Below are 16,305 nucleotides of genomic sequence, written 5' to 3' on the forward strand. Positions count from 1 at the left end.
AATCGATATATCAGGCGCTCAGTGTTCAGTGCAGGTATCGAATGGGTTCGTGACGAAGGGGATGGGGAAGGGGAAGGGGGCGCGTGCGCAGTCTTTTATCTAATATGCATCACGTAATCGCAGTAATTGTCTAGCATTAGGCGCTGCATTCAACCGCAGTTGATTTCATACTATTTGCCTACATATGTATTTTCTCTCTGCATTGATACCCACAAAACCCCCAATCAACGAAGGCGCATTGTTTATGACTTGTGATTATGTCACAGTTTAGCTCATTCGCTTCCTTGTGCTCAGATATTGTGAATCGTATCTAAACTTGGTCCACCAATAAGTGGGTAATGTGAGCGAAAATTTGACAGATGCATTCGCTGCACAAGGCAATTGTCAGCTGGCACGGCGTAGATGGTTAAAGAGCCTATCTGATTAACAAACGAATCGACAATACGACTTTATTTTACTTCATAGACATAAGCTTGTGTTCTAGTACTGAAAAAATAATAATCAAAAAGTAAATAATAATAGCAAAAAAAAAAAATTTTAAAAAATAATAAAACTAAATATATTAATAATAATAATTACGCTAATAAATACAATAATAATAATAATAATAATACTAATAATAAAAATAATAATTATAATTATAACATATTCTGGCTTATAAAATACCTAAATAGTAAAAAGTTTAACTTTGGAATTCACCGGAAAACTTTTCCGCATCTTCTGATAACAGCCATTAAGCTTATCAATTTTTTTACAATCAGAATTTTATTATAATTGCATTGCATTTCCTCAAAAAAAAAAGTAAAGGAAAACCCGAAAAAAGTGCACTTTAAGCTTATTAAGCGCCGCTTGTGAAGCTGTCTTCGTTCAGCTATTATCAGCCCAATTAATCTAATTTTGACCTCTCTGGTAGGTGCAATGCCCTCCAGACGAGGGCCTCAAATTCCGTTACGGAAGTGCCCGCTTTAATTGCATGTGTGGGCTGCAGCTTGAGCTAATAGCGGCTGTAGTTGAACTGCATGATGTACAGTGAACGTTCGATAGATAAGAAGAAAAAACAAGTAAAAGGTGCTCAAGTCGGGAGTGCCCGACTAGCAAATGCCCTACACCTCCTATCAAATGCAGCTCGCTCTATAAGAGGGGGGGGGGGGGGGGAGATATCAATTTATCGATTGCTTAGAAACGGGTCAAGTTATTAAATAATCAGAAACAAGCTCGCACTGCACTGAAAAACTATGTTAAGTTTTTAAGTCTCTAGCTGTTACAGGTTCTGAGATCGAAAGACGGACAGACATGTTTCGATCGATATATATACACTATGGGGTCGGAGATGCTTCCTTCGGCATTTTACATACATTTGTAAATCTTATTTTCCAAAAAACCCTTCGATGAAATTTTACTTCTAAAAGTCGAAGGTATCTCTAGGTTCGGCATTTCCTACTAGGCTACTCGTATTTGTTTTTGAAATGTTTTTACAACATATGCGATGTTTGTTTGTCTCTTTAAGTTGAGGCTTCGACAAGATTATAGCCTTCATGGGCTTGTTGTTATTGTCATTTTTTTGTTGCTTAATTTAATTTTGTTTTACGCAGCGCCTCCGGCACGCCCCTCTGCGCTTGCACTCTCCGCAGACATTGAAAGGTTTCGCCTTGAATTCACATATCGAAGAGGGAAATGATTTTTTGTTTCTTATTTATTTAAGTTTAATTTTTTTTTGGGATCTCTGTGGGAACTTTTCAATTACGATGCACGAGTAGCTGGTCAAGGTAACAAAACGCGTAATACAACAACAACAAAACAACAACAACAACAACAACAACAATAACAATGACAGCAACTGGTTCTATAAATCATCGTTATTATTGTAATTGAAAATGTACTGTCTAAACTTTTGAATAGGCAAACGCTGAAGTCCGTATTTGCAATCAATACCTTAGGTATTTATTAGCTAATTTTGTATTTTTGGCCTATGTTTGCATAATATTTATTAATTGTTTGTAACTGTAAAAAATATGAACAAAAGGCAACGAATACAAGTTTTATAAGAAAGGATTATCACAAGACTTAAAAGCGGGCAAGCGATAAAAATTATAATAATAATAATAATAATAAAACAAATATAAAAATGAAATATTAAATAAAAAAAGCTAATCGCGTGCATTAAATACGAGTTGGTTAAAAGTCATGAATCATTCTCCGACTCGTTTGTCTATTGCCAAATTTTCCATTATTTTCGAATTGCGGAAGCTGAAAATTATGGCATGAAAAGCGCCGACAGACCCGGCACACACACACACACACACACACACACACTACAATAGAAGGTATTAATTGTTGCTGTGGAAAAAAAATAGCTATGTGCTCGTATAAAGTGCGCTTAATTGGTTTAATAATATTTTTTAATGTATTTTTGTTCAACACAAATTCTTTTATGTGGAGCATGCAAAATGTGTGTGAGAAACGAGACCGGCTATAGGCTAAAGCCCAGTACTCTGATATATATATAAACATTATATATGTAGGCTTAAATTAAAAAATCGATACAAAATGTTGGCCTGTTGTCCACTTCCGTGCTTGATGGCAGCAGTTAGTGGGTCATTGAAGAAGTCAGATACAACAAAAGCAACAGCAGCAACAACTGCACGACTGTTTTTTGATTGGCCTTTTATGAGAGATCGCATAAGAAATCGATTTTGTTAAATGCGCCGAAAAGGTCATATTTTGTTTCGATCGATTGTGCTACACTTGACTCTAAGCGCCAAGAGGCTAACAAACAAATAATGAACAGCCAAGTTGGCGCTCTGCGCGAACTGGGTCGAACTGCTGAACAGGGTCAGAAGTCAGTCGTTGTCAGAAATTGTCAAATATCGCAGCCGGAGACTATATATACATTATTAATATTTGAGGCTAAAATAAATAAATAATTCAAATTAATTTTAGTTATTTAAAAGAGATGTAATATTGAAAGATCATCGTGACAATGCCCGTTTCATGTTTGAAACTTTTGCAAAAATCTATCCCCTGAATTGAAAGTTGTCTTAAGAGTTGTCCGCCATATGTATGAGTGTGTCAAGCTCACATTTTATTTTCAAAAATCTCTGTGTAAATTTACGCTTCGTATTTGAAACTTTTGCCAAAAATGTATCCCCTCAATTGGGACTTAGGTGCTTTAGTCTTTATAAAAATAATTTTTATTTTCGTGCAATCTATATTAAAATATAAATATTAAGTACTTATTAAATAACTCTGCTAGAAGAAATCAAATTGAAAAATTGCCCTTCTATGCGATTCTTTTTATGCTTGCTCTGCAGTATGATATATAATATGATATAGTTATGTTGAAAATCTGATAAATATTCATCCATACTCTCTTGGAACTAAGTTCTTCTTGCTTATTACCCACTGCTCTTTCCCTATACCTCTGTCTTTTCTATTCTTATGTTATGTATGTCTTATGTTCTTTTAGTGTTCTACAGCAATTTCTGGACTCCGCGCTGTGTAAATTGTGGGTAAGTTCACATTATGTGTATATTTCTGTATTCATTAGATTAAGTCTATTCATGTCCATCGCCCAGTCACAAATCCATATCGAACAACTGAATTGCAGCAAAAATACATTTTATAAATCTAAAAAATACAATTTTTCAAATAGCCATCATATAAATTAAAGATAATAGGGTATATAAAGGGGTTACGGATTGGATGGCTTGCCACATTTTTGGTACTTGTCCAAGCTGTCTGTACATTTTTTATACACCTCGACTGCCATTGCATTAAATTGTCATAAACTTGTATTTTTTTTTTTTTTTTTGGTGTAACTGAAACTTGTTTCGCAGGGCAAGCTGTAAACCTCAGCGAAATAATGAAAATGAAAACGATATACGAGTGGAAGACGTCTGGCACCGGGTCAACTGGTTGTCCAAGTGAACATTGGGCGCTGCTCGACCGCCAAAAAGACAATGCGAAATAATCATAATAATGGCAACAACGTTGCCCCAACAACAACAACAACAACGAGAAAATATGTAATAAAAATAACAAGCTACACAGCAACAACAAGATTTATGTCGCATGACATTAATGACGGAAATCTGAAGCAGTCGCCTGAAGTGGCCGCCAAGTAGACGCAGTGCGTCGCCTGCCCAGCCAGTCAGCCAGCCAGACAGTTGGACAGGCAGAAAAAAAAAGTGAAAAAAAGTGGCCTCTGAGCTTGCAAAAACAAACAAAGCAACTAAAATTGACAACACTTTCAATTGTCGCATGTCGGCAACGTTGGCCTGAGAAACATAGAAATGCGCCCGCAATTGCCGCGGCTCCCTCGTTGTCCCACACCATCCACTCCATCCGAACGGGTCAGCCATTCGGATTGTTCAAAACGTAAAAAAAAAGGAAAAACAGTCGAAACAACACGCGGTGGGCAACGAAATTTTATGCTTTTTAATGAAAACAAAAGTGAAACACGATTTGGTCAACGGGGACCACTTGATGGCCAAGTGCCTGACGCTGATCCGTGGGCTCAGCGAAACTAAAAGTGGTTATATTAACATTTCATTAAGAGCCAAGGTTCACAGCTAACTAACTGCTTCGGATCGGATCAACAGGGGAAGTCCGTCCGGGCAAGACCGTCTGGGGTGGGTCCCCGAAAAGTAGCAACAACATTTTCTAAGAATTTCGGCTAGTTCTGTTGAGCCACACTTCGAATACTATAGATTCTATAGAGCAAGTCTTTATACATTGGGAACAAGCAAAAAAAGAAACGATAAAGTTAGGTTGACTTCAACATGATTAAAAGTTAATACCCTTGTAGACATTTTGCAGATGTGTGGGAGGAATGAAGCTCTTAAATGCTGAGTTTGATGAAAATATCTTTGAAATCAGAAACTAGTTTTGGACCGATTGTTCCTATGGCAGCTATATGATATAACACTTCGATGTTGTTAGGACTTTGCCTGTATATATGAGGAGCATGGTGAATAGAAGAAAGAAATATTTATACCCAAAAAAGTTTTCAATATAAGAACCTACTATTCGACTGATCGTTCCTAGGGTGGTTCCCATTTCTGGATCCTATATCATACTCTTCATTCAACGAACCCAATTTCTAAAATTACTGGGTTTTTAGGAAACCAAATCAGAAATCTATTTTTAATAGTACTCAATTCACAAATCATATATCTTCTTAATATAATTATAAAACTGGGCCTAATGCAACAATGGAACATGGGAAACTGCATTTCATATTGAAAAACTTCATTATGTTAATGAACACTACAAAATTGGTCCAAAACAAGCTATTTAATGGCATATTAGCCACGTCAGTAGCCCACTGGGCTCCGAATTAGGTTCAAAGGCAGCACAGTTTATCAATGTGGTAGCAATAATTACCAATTGTCTAGCCACTTTGATTGGCCTCTTAAAACTGTCTGGCTAAGTTGGACATCTAAACTGAAGAGCATAAAATTGCTTGGGCTGTGCCTGGCCGGTCCGAAACGAATCCGTTGACAATGCATATTACCTGGGCACATGGGAGCGGCTTTCTAAGCTGGCCCCTGGCAAAGCATTTGTTGTATTTTTTATTTAGCGCTCGAAAAGCGTTTGTTAATTTGCATTTAATTTATTTTTGCCATAAAATGCAGACAGTGCCCCCCATAAATTGTCCATTGCTACCGTCGCCGTTGGCTCGCCATTCCCAAGATCAAAAAGATTCAGCCCCAGCCTCAGCTCCAGCTTCCAACTCTAATTCCAACTCCAACTCCCAGCTTTAGTTTCAGCCGGCCAGACCTGGCTCTGGCCATTTCCAACCGAAGCGAATCGATTTTGGCAGTGTTTTTTTTTTTTTGTTTTTTTTCGCTCGTCTTGATTTTGTTTTTGTTTCTCGGCTCGCTCTCTCGTTGAGAGAAAGGTGCTGCTGATCAGTTGGCAAACCAGTAACAACAATAACAACAACAACAACGACGCACGCGCAATTCACTTTCTAATGATGCACATAAAAAATAAAAAATCAAAGCCAAAAAAACCAAAACCAAAAATAAATCAAAAATATAAATACAAAAAACCTGGCAAATATAAAAGTAAATTTCCAAAAAAGAAAAAATCTCTTTCATTTACAATATATTTATTTATGCGCCTTTGGCGGTGACCGCAACAACCGCAAAAATTTACAGCAAATGCAATAAAAAAGATGTAAAAAAGTTAAAATAAAAACAAGATTTGGCGCAAAATATCCTGTCATAAAATTGTCAAATTTATGCGCCAATTAAATATGCGAAACTCGAAAAATATTGAATTACTTGAGCCTTGCGCGCGTCGTTCACTTTTGCAATTAATTATACAGATATATATTATATCTTATATATTTATGCATATAAAGCATTAATCCTTCTATTGCTGCACCCAAAAGGGTACAAGCTGAGTTAACATCAGGAAAACACGTTTCCGAATATGAATATGAAAAAAAAGTGATTAACTTTATCCTTTATCCAGCATGCATTTGTATTTCAAGCTGGCATTAAACGTATACAGAAATTGCCGTAACAGCGCCAGCATAACGTTCACGAATATAGCGTAAAAGGGAATTAAAAAATCGCAAATGCAATAGAACAAGCTTGGCACAGGCGATTGAGACCTTGCACACATTATATGCCGCTCAGCGAATATATACGAACTGCTCTGACCGATAGTTAAGTTTTATAGCTATAATTAACTAATGGTTTTAAACGATTGCTTTTATATAAGTACACGTACTTAGGTTGATTACGCAGCAAACGCGCTCACAAAACGTATTTCACCTGCAGTTAAGAGTGTTTGGCAGAAAAAATTCATTTTGACTGTAAACTGGTTTTGTGGTTGGCCTTTTTTGGCGGGTTTTTCGTTACCATTTAGATGAGTTATAGGTGAAAATTGTCGCGAAAGTCGTGAGTTATGAATCGGTTGCTGTTACAGCTCGTAACGCATGCAGTTGTTGTTGTTGTTGTTGCTGCTCAAAGAAAACAGCGCCGTGAAGGTCAAAAAACTTTTAAGCGCTTCGTTGGCTCCGTTTTCCAGGTGTTGGCTCTTCTCTGGTTGTGGTTGTTGTTGCTGTTGCACGAGTATCATGGCATTTTGCTGGCATTTTAATTAATTAAAGTAAATCGCTTTTGCTCAGCGCGAGCCCCACAAAACGCATTTATCATTCAAAAATTAGCTCACATTTCCGTTCACCTTCAATAAATTGTATTTGCATGTAATTTTTAACAAGAAACCAGAGAAACATCAAAACAAATGCGGGTGAAACATCTGGATATCAAATAGATCTATGGCGGAACATTTACGAAAATGTTATGATCAACAAATGCTAAACATTTAATTCGTACATCTGATAATGAATTGGAACTTGGGTCTAGAGTTCGGTTTTTTATTCGTTTAATGTTATTATGAGAGGGTAATAAAATATATTTCGCATTATGTATTTGATATTAAGTTTCTAAATAAACAGATATCGGTTCGTTGAGGATTTATGTATATATGATATATACATATGTGAATATATGCTCTATATTTAATTATAAATTGCATTTTTAAGAAATCGTTACTGATAATACCTAGCTAAACTAGATAGTTTCTGTGCCTACGTTTAATTATCCTTTTCTCTGGTTACACCATTACCAAGAAAAGAAAGTTTATTGCTTAAAGGCTAGTTTGATTTTGTTTGTCTTAATATCTAGGCTGGAATGGACAATATTTCAGTCATATGTTGCCTTAAATTTAGGATAAATTTGGGCTAGATTTTGGAATGGATTATACTTTTGTCAAACATCGCTTGAAGTGCAGAAAAAAATGGATGACATTTTCGGATAATATTTGTACTAATATCTGAGTGCGAATGGACTTTATTATAGTTTTAGAAGTATTATATTTTAAATTTTACGAAAAATTGTCTAAATGTTGGGCTATATTTGTCCTACTATCTAGGCGGGTATGGATTATATTTAGGTCAAAATATTTTGTGCTTAATTTAGACAACCGTGGACTTGTTTTAAGTTTAAACTCCTAAAATCAAGTGAAAATTTCCTTGGACACAAGCTTAGGCAAAATTATTTTTGTTAAATAAATAGGTTTTTGCGACTATTAGAATTTTATTCTAATATGTATTTTTGTTGCGTTTTGTATGCCTCGGTATATTTATCGACCTAAATATGCCCAAATAGTAAGCTTATTTACCCCGGCACATAAACCCTATATATAACCAAAATGTAATCTTATTTCCTCAACTGATTTGCCCATTCATATATACATAGAAAATGTAATCTTAAAAGCCATATACCATAATATGCTACATTTTGGCAGCTACCTTGAAAGTAAGGCTTCATAAAGTCAAGCTTAGCTCGGGCGGAGATGGCGAAATATATTGCTGGGCAAAACTAACTGCTAACCTACTAACAGTTATATTTGTATTACTATTATTATTATTATTATTATTATGGTATTCTCCATTTCGCCTGTTTCATTATACGAAACAGTTAAATTAATTTTGAAAATTTTTATTGTACTACTTTAGCATTGTCTCTTTTGTGTGGTTGTTGTTGTTGTTGTTGCTATACACTTTGGCTTAACTGTTAATCTGACGTCGCTGTCAAATTTGTTGTTGCCATTGTTGTTGCTGCTGCGCTTCTCACGCGCCTTAATTAAATTGATTAACGCTCGCTGTCGCTGTAGCTGTCGCTGTCGCTGCTTGCGCCTATGCGCCCCTACACTTTAAGTGGGTTCCTCTTCTGGCTGTCAGAGCTTTTGGCATTTGTGCGTGTGCGTAGGTTTTTGTAGCTTTAGCATTCTTTTCACTTTTGCTTGCTGAGAGTGTGAAATTACAATAACAACACAATGGCACCTGCGGCGCGCCTACAACAGCAAACGACAGCTCCAGCTGCGAGTGACAGCCAGCCGGCGCGAGAGCAGGTGGACGTAGAAACACAAAGAAGAGTGAGCCAGGGAGAGGGAGAGAGCGCGACCGATATACAGAAAGTGCGAGAGGGAGGGAGAGCAGCAAGGCGGCTGGCTGCATTGTTCGATTTAACTTTCACTGATTGCCCGTTGACAATGCGACGATGCGACGTTGGCGTTAACTTTGGCGCCGACGTTGACGTCGAAGCTGGCGCAGACCTTTGGCATTGTTGTTGTTGTTGTTGTTGTTATTGCTGTTGCTGTTGCTGCAGGTGTATACTGCATGTGTGTGTGTGTGTGTGTGTGTGTGTGTGTGTGCATATACATATTAACGAGCAAGTACACGGCCTCCGCCATGCATCTATGGCAATTATTTTGCGCAGAAATTTCATTTACTTTCTATATGGAAATATTTGCACACTTTAAAAATCTTGAAAGCTTAGAAAGTTTACACCAATGGGGTAACGCCCAGGCCATGCCGCAGACTCTCAAAGATGATGCCCCAGCCAAGTGGGCAATTTCAATTTCAATTTTTTTTTTGTGTTTTTTTTTTTTTGAGTTTATTGCGTGCGGAAGTTTGCGGCCTCGTTTCTTCATGTTCGTCATCATCATCATCTGCGTCTCCTTCTTCTTATGTAGTTGGTGTTGTTGTAGCTGCTAATTAAATGATTGTTTGATTTTATTTTGACAGATAAACGCGAATAGATTACAAAATGCGAACACACACACACACACACACACAAACTTTAGTATAATGGGTCGCCATTTAAAAAGCTGTGCGAAAGTTTTATTCGGAATGTCATCTTGAGTCAACTGGTTGATGATGGATTGGTGAAATGTGTCAAAACGGGGTGTGCGAGCTATTTGGGTATTTTTCCGAGTCGAGTTTAATTTGAAAATAATAAATGATAATTGTATTTGTATAGCAATGAATGGATAATATTACTATGGAAAACGTATATCGATGGATAATGTTCATTCATGGGTATTAATTAAAGACACCAGCTTTGCTCCTATCTCAAGGCTCATTCATTGCAAGGTATGCACCTATAAGATAGCAAATATTGTTGCTTTCATTTCGTATATGCTACCAATGGTATTTTAATTGGTTGCTGCATTTGTGGAGAGCCTTAATTCAAGCGTGACTTAGCTATTAAGCCGTGTTCTCTATACAGGCCTGTGTGTCTGCTTGTGTGTGTGGTATGTGTGGCATGTAACAAGCTGCTTCACGCTGTTGCACACACACACACACACTCTAACACACACACACACACACACAGACACTCGTCTGCCTAATCAGCCACAATGATGCTTTGGCTATCCCCCAAGAATTCAACTAATCTCAATACCGAAATCGCAACAAGAACCGCATCCAGGTTGAAACTGGCTCAACGAGTTGTCTATGCAAAAATCAGTTGGTTGCATGATTTATTTGACATTTGGTGCAGCGCAATGCGGCAATAATAATAATGAAAATAATAGTCGGCTATAATAATAACAATAAAAAAATGGCAGCAACAAGCATTCAATTCAAAGCAGCGAAGCGCCAAAGACAACTGACCAGCTGAAGGGCGGGAGGTTGGGCGGGTGAGTCCGTTGGATCGGTTGGGCGGTTGTGGAGTTTTAGCCAAAAAGAACTGCAAGCGAAAAGCGAAATATATGCTGGAAAACTTGTTTGGCCGCAGCTCAAAGAAAAATCGCTGATAAAAATAAATAACGAAAAGCTTTGGCCTCTCGACTTCGTCGTAGTGCAACACGAGTCCACGACTCGGACGCAGCCAGCGAGGCGGACGGAGAAGCTCGTGTCGAAGAATTTTCCAGCAACATCTTGATTTTGTGTGCGGCTCGCTGCAGAAATTGCACAGTAAATTGCTATACATATACATAATATACATAATATACATAATATATATATATATATATATATATACGTATATATGCCCAATGGACACTCGGGCCACCCATCCCATCCCATCCCCCCTCGACAGGCCCTAACAGTTCTAACAACGCAGCACCCGTTGCTGCAGCTGCTGCTAAACTTGATTTCTATGTTGTTGATGTTGTTTATGAATTTCAGCCCGATGCTGTGCAGCATCAGACATCAGACCAGAGGCAACCGCAGCACTTGCTCCCCTCCGCCGTCCTAGGTGAATGGTCAAGTCATAAATAAATCTTGCAACGCACCGCAGCAGCAGCAGCAGCAGCAGCATCAGCAGCATCAGTTGCAGCAGCAGAAACGGCTGTGAATTGAACTGCAGATGTTGTCTGTTTAATTACCTACACACACACACACACTCACACACACACAGCGTTGCACACACCTCAGCGTATCTTAGTAGACACAAAGATTTCTTGCCCTAATGCGACTGACAACACACGGTTGTTGTTGTTGTTGTCGTTGTTGTTGCCGCTGCGGTTGCTGTTGTTGCCCCTTTCTTCGACACGGGCAACACTTCTTGGTACCACAAATTCCCCCCTGTTTGCCAGCGCCAACATAGCCCATTCACTGGCCACGTTCAGTTCAGTTCACTTGGCGCGCAAAGCTGAGCCGAGAAGCGTGAAAAGCAACGAAAAACAAAAAGAAATATCAAAAAAAGAAAAACCTGCAAACTGCGACCACCAATCCAAAAATTCAGGCCAAATGTCTCAAGTCAAAGTCATTTCAACCTCTGGTGTTTGCCGCACGCCTCTCTATGCAATTCTCAATGTGTTGAGTTGCTCAGCTTAGCAACTGTTGCAATTCTCACTGTTTCTCTTACCAGCTCTCCCTCTCTCTCTCGCTCTCTATCTATCTATTTTGCTTTTACATAAATTTGCATAGATATGGGTTTCCTAGGTACTGCTAGTCGTGCACAGACCTACATACAATATGTGCATATGCATATCTAAACTTTACTTGCATTCATTTGTAATTAAATAGGTAAGTGCAGCTTTCTAGACACTGCATTGTCTGTAATAAATCTTGCATTCAAAGCCACAGTTTGCTAAGTTAAGTTGAAACCCAGCTAGATTTTGTTTATAGTCTAGTTTATAGCCCCAAGAATCATTTATCAAACTCACGTTGGGCACCGCTTTGTATAGTGTGCTTGATAGACGAGCTAATGTCCCATAAATATACATGCTTGGATTCTCCTAATAGTTTCGCTTTACTTTGTAAATGTGCCTCTCCTTAGTTATATTCTCTGCGCCCACGTTGGGCGCCATTTTATTTATAATTTCACTATGAAATTGTACTCATGTGTATTCTGTTATTTCACTTGTCGTTCTCTATTCATTGTTTAACTGTCGAACTATCTAGCTTCTCGCTGTTCTAGAAATTTAAATACTGGATAATTAAGTTTTATTTTACTGTGTTTGTATTTACTTTCGACTGATTTCGAGCTGCGTCTAATAAGTGTGCGTCCATCTTAACGTTGCCATGCCTTATATCAGCGAACATCTGGGAATATTTTGACAAGTACATTTAGTAATTTTGTAATTAGCTGGCTGTTAATTTCGCACCCAACATGGGCCTTTCGCTGCGCTTCTCATGCTGATTACTTGAAGCGACTTCATTCGGTAACTTGGCCATGTCAGTTGGCAGCACCGCAGGCTCAAGTGCCGCAGTTCTGGTTTGGCGAATGCAGCTCTAGAAAGTGGGCGTGTCGACGTCTTGACACCACACACAATTTTCACCCAGCCAAGACGTCGTGAGCTACACTTGACGCTTACATTTGGCGTTGCAAGCGTTGCAGGCACCACAGAAACCACTTGTTGTTCTTGTTGTTATTGCTGTTGTTGCTGTTGTTGTTGTGGTTATTGCTGTGGCTATGTGGCACACACAGACACCTATCAAATTTGGATCGCGCTCTGTCATAAAAGCCAACACACCGGCACACACAGCAAATTGGCTTAAAGTGTTCCTCTTCTTCGTTTTTTGTATCATCTAACGGCAGTTCTGGAAGATTTGGCTTACCCCGTTTGCCGCTCGTTCTTCGTCTCTTTCCCTCTCCCTCTTGCTCTCACAGTTGATGTTCAGCTTGTCGCGACTTTCAAATTGCACTCGCGAGTTTCTCTCTTTCTCCCTCTCAATTCTCAGCACTGTTGTTGCGCTTTAAGGACGCAGGACTGGGGCATGCAACAAGTGTCACAAACAGAAAAAAAATGAAATACAAATTATGCGAAGCACACAAAAAAAAAAAAAATAGGAATCACAAACAATTGGATGCGGTTCGGTATTTTTGGTATTTGGTGTTTGGTTCATTCGCTGTTCGCTGATTGGTGGCAACAACCAACGTTGTCGAGTCGCGCGCACAAACTAACAAGGCACCGCACAACAATAACAACAAGCGGCAGCCAAGACGCCAGCCAAAACGTTCGCAGAGAAAACAACTAAGCCAACTGTTAACTATGCCACACCGACTCCGATTATACGCTAACTGCGCACAAAAAAGCGTTTAGCAGAAAAACAACAGACAACAAAAAACAATTGATAAGTTCTTAGCTTAAAAAAATGTCCTTGTTTAAAAATACTTTTTTACTCCTGGAATATAATGAGCCTAAAGTATACATATTTATATATTTCAGATACAATTTTTACAGTTCACAAAATATAGTAAATACATAAAGTATAAAAAAAAGTTTTAGGAAAATGTTTGTGGCATTTTCTCTGTTTGAAAAAGTTTTAAAGAAGAGCAAATTTAAAAAAATATTTCAAATTTCACTTTTTGTTGTAGCATATTTTTTACATACTGGAAAATATTTGTAGAAATTACTTTCTATGTTTTGAGAAACATTCATATATATATTTCACACACATATATATTCATATGCTACAGATCAACTCTTGTAGTGCACATAGCCAGCTACGCAAGTGTATTAAAAACCGGTTGGCTTTGACGGCGTTCGCGTCGGGCTCGTCTTTGGAGCGCAGGCGCAGACGCAGAGGCAAACGCAGCGAGCGTAAAGTTTTGTTTCGGTTTCGGAAATGGCATAGAATATCGGTTGGGTATTTTCTTTAACGGCTTCTTGCTGTACATATAAATGTTCTACGCGACATTAAATGTTTATATAACGCCGGTTGGCTTCACTTAATGGGCCATGTTCAGATAAATATTTATTTATTTCCACTGAATGCATTTATTGGGTTAGTTTTGTGGGGGTCTTGAATATTATTTAAGTTGCGTTTGTCTTGTTTTTAGTAACTTTTCTCAGCTTGATAAATTTACTACTTAAGATTCTTTCCCTTTACCGTTGAGCAGCTTTTTATTTAACAGCAGAAGAGTTAATAATTGTTAACATTTGTATTTCTGTAAACCAATATCGTAAATTCAAATATCGTAAGTGTTAAATTGGTTCGTGTCCCAGCTAATAGTGGCATACTTTTAGGCGCATTCAGATTTATTGTTTGACTACAGATGTCGCCAGCGTCTCCGTTGAAAGTTGGAACAATATAGTTTTGTGGAAGACAATTTTCAAAATAATTTCAATATTAGTTCATCGGTTAGAGAAGTCTAAAAGTATGATATAATACCCGATATATTAATGTATATTATATCTATTGTCGTATTTCATATATCTGTTTCTAAATGAAAATGGAATGAAATTCATTTTATTATAAAAAATATATACATATTTTGCTATCCAATAAAAGACAAATTATTATTCATATCAGTATGAAATTCAAATTCAATTTAAATTCAAATGAATTGTGTTTTGCAAAAGCCTCAAAATAGAAAATTAATGTTCTAGTAAGCTAAACAAAAATGTGGTCCTATTAAAATAGAACCCAGCTTACATAATAAAATTATTAAAAATATTTTCTAAAATTTCGCAAACTTAAACTTTTTGGCAATTTTCTAAAATGAATAAAGAAAACATGCTTAATGTGTGGAAACGAATATCTTAAATTGTTCCTAAGGGCGTGTCACACTTAAAAAATAATGCAAAAAAAAAGCAAAATTTCGGTATGAAATGTGTTGCATTTGGCAATTTGCGTGTGCAGAAGAAATTTTTAATTCAATTTTGATTTCATTTGTAGTTCCGTGTTTTATGCAAAAATATTATCATAGCGGCTGTGTGCAACGGCTGCGGCTGTTGGCATTCATTTTTTCGCTGCGTTTTGGAAGCGTTTTTTATTTTTATTTTTTTTTGGTTTTGGGAACTTTCATCATGAAAATCATAAAAGTTAAAGCCAATTTTTGGGTTATGTTTTCGCAGCACGCACAAAAGTTTCGGCTCAGACGCAACACCCGCGGCTTAGTGCAGCCAAAATAATATCTAAATGTACGTATGCGGCTATATATGTGCATATACGTATATATATATATATATATATATATATATGGCCATATACAGATATAGATATAGATATATAGGGTGCCTTTTGTGCCCTTTTTGTGCGCAAAGTTCAAATTGAATGCCGGAAGTGCTTTGCGATTGCAAATGCAAGTGTAGTTGGAGGTTGTGCAGAGCACCGGGAAAGGCAGGGGGGGATGTGGACAAACTCTGGTAACTGCTGCTGGTGAGGAGGTGGAGGTGGTGGATGGCGGGGTGTGACTACGCTGATAAACGAACTTGAACATTTTTTGACAGTTGTGCGTATAAATCTTGAAATGTTTTAATTTGCTTGCGAATCGATTTAAAGCGCCCGCGAAGAAGAAAAAAGAAGTTAACCCAAGAAACGAAAACAAAAACCGGGCACAAGCAAGCGAAACGTGGCCGGAGCAATGGAATCGTAGTCGTTCCAGCATCGTTGCGTATGATTTATGAATGACATTTTAGCTTACGGCTGACCCGATCAAGCGAGAGTCCGTGAACTGCAACAACCGTTTGGTAACATGCCTCTCAAAGCGCGGCACTTAGTGGACGGAATTTAAGGAAATTCACTATCGATTAACATGTCAAACCAGGCAGATAGAAAGAGAGCGAGAGGGCAGGTTAAGAGAAGTGAGAGATTTAGAGAAAGTGCTTGCTTGCTTGGGAACAAGCCAGAGGGCGGTAGAGAGAGATATGCAGAATAAGATTGGGAAAGCGGGATAGAGAGATACTGGTAAGAGGAAATGTACAGAGAGACAGAGAAAATAAAGAAAAAGAAAAGAGGGAGAGAGAGAGAGAGAGAGAGAGAGAGAGAGAGAGAGAGAGAGAGAGAGATAGAGAGAGAGATAGAAGAAAAGAAAGGGAGATATGGTGAGATGTTGGAAGAGAGTGCAGATAAGAGAGCGAGACAGAGATTGAGAGAAGCCTAGAGAGCGAGAAGAGAAAGAGAGTGAGGAAGAGAAAGAAAGAGGGTAAGAGCCAGAGACAGATACAAAAATAGAGAGAATGAGAGAGATCGGAAGCAAAATGGGGCCCCTCTAAAGCCGAGCACAATGCCAATTACCGAGGTGCTGCACTTCATCCATCACAGGC

At 38.0% G+C, this 16,305-nt stretch overlaps 2 protein-coding genes across 2 annotated transcripts in view; one reads left to right on the forward strand and one right to left on the reverse strand.

Moving 5' to 3' along the window:
* The window catches only part of LOC6635547 (fl(2)d-associated complex component), a 45,335-nt gene extending 32,135 nt beyond the window's left edge, over positions 1-13,200 (reverse strand). The window contains exon 1 of the mRNA XM_015169166.3: positions 12,872-13,200. The gene's annotated coding sequence lies outside the window, so the exon portion shown is untranslated. The remainder of the gene's footprint in view (positions 1-12,871) is intronic.
* Lim1 (LIM homeobox 1) overlaps positions 1-16,305 on the forward strand; it is a 153,535-nt gene that overhangs the window by 33,606 nt on the left and 103,624 nt on the right. Inside the window, exon 3 of the mRNA XM_032439588.2 lies at positions 3,467-3,509. Within this exon, the coding sequence (XP_032295479.2) occupies positions 3,467-3,509 (43 nt within the window). The remainder of the gene's footprint in view (positions 1-3,466; positions 3,510-16,305) is intronic.

Source organism: Drosophila virilis, chromosome X (assembly GCF_030788295.1).
Source record: "Drosophila virilis strain 15010-1051.87 chromosome X, Dvir_AGI_RSII-ME, whole genome shotgun sequence".
In the NCBI taxonomy this organism is placed as follows: domain Eukaryota; kingdom Metazoa; phylum Arthropoda; class Insecta; order Diptera; family Drosophilidae; genus Drosophila; species Drosophila virilis.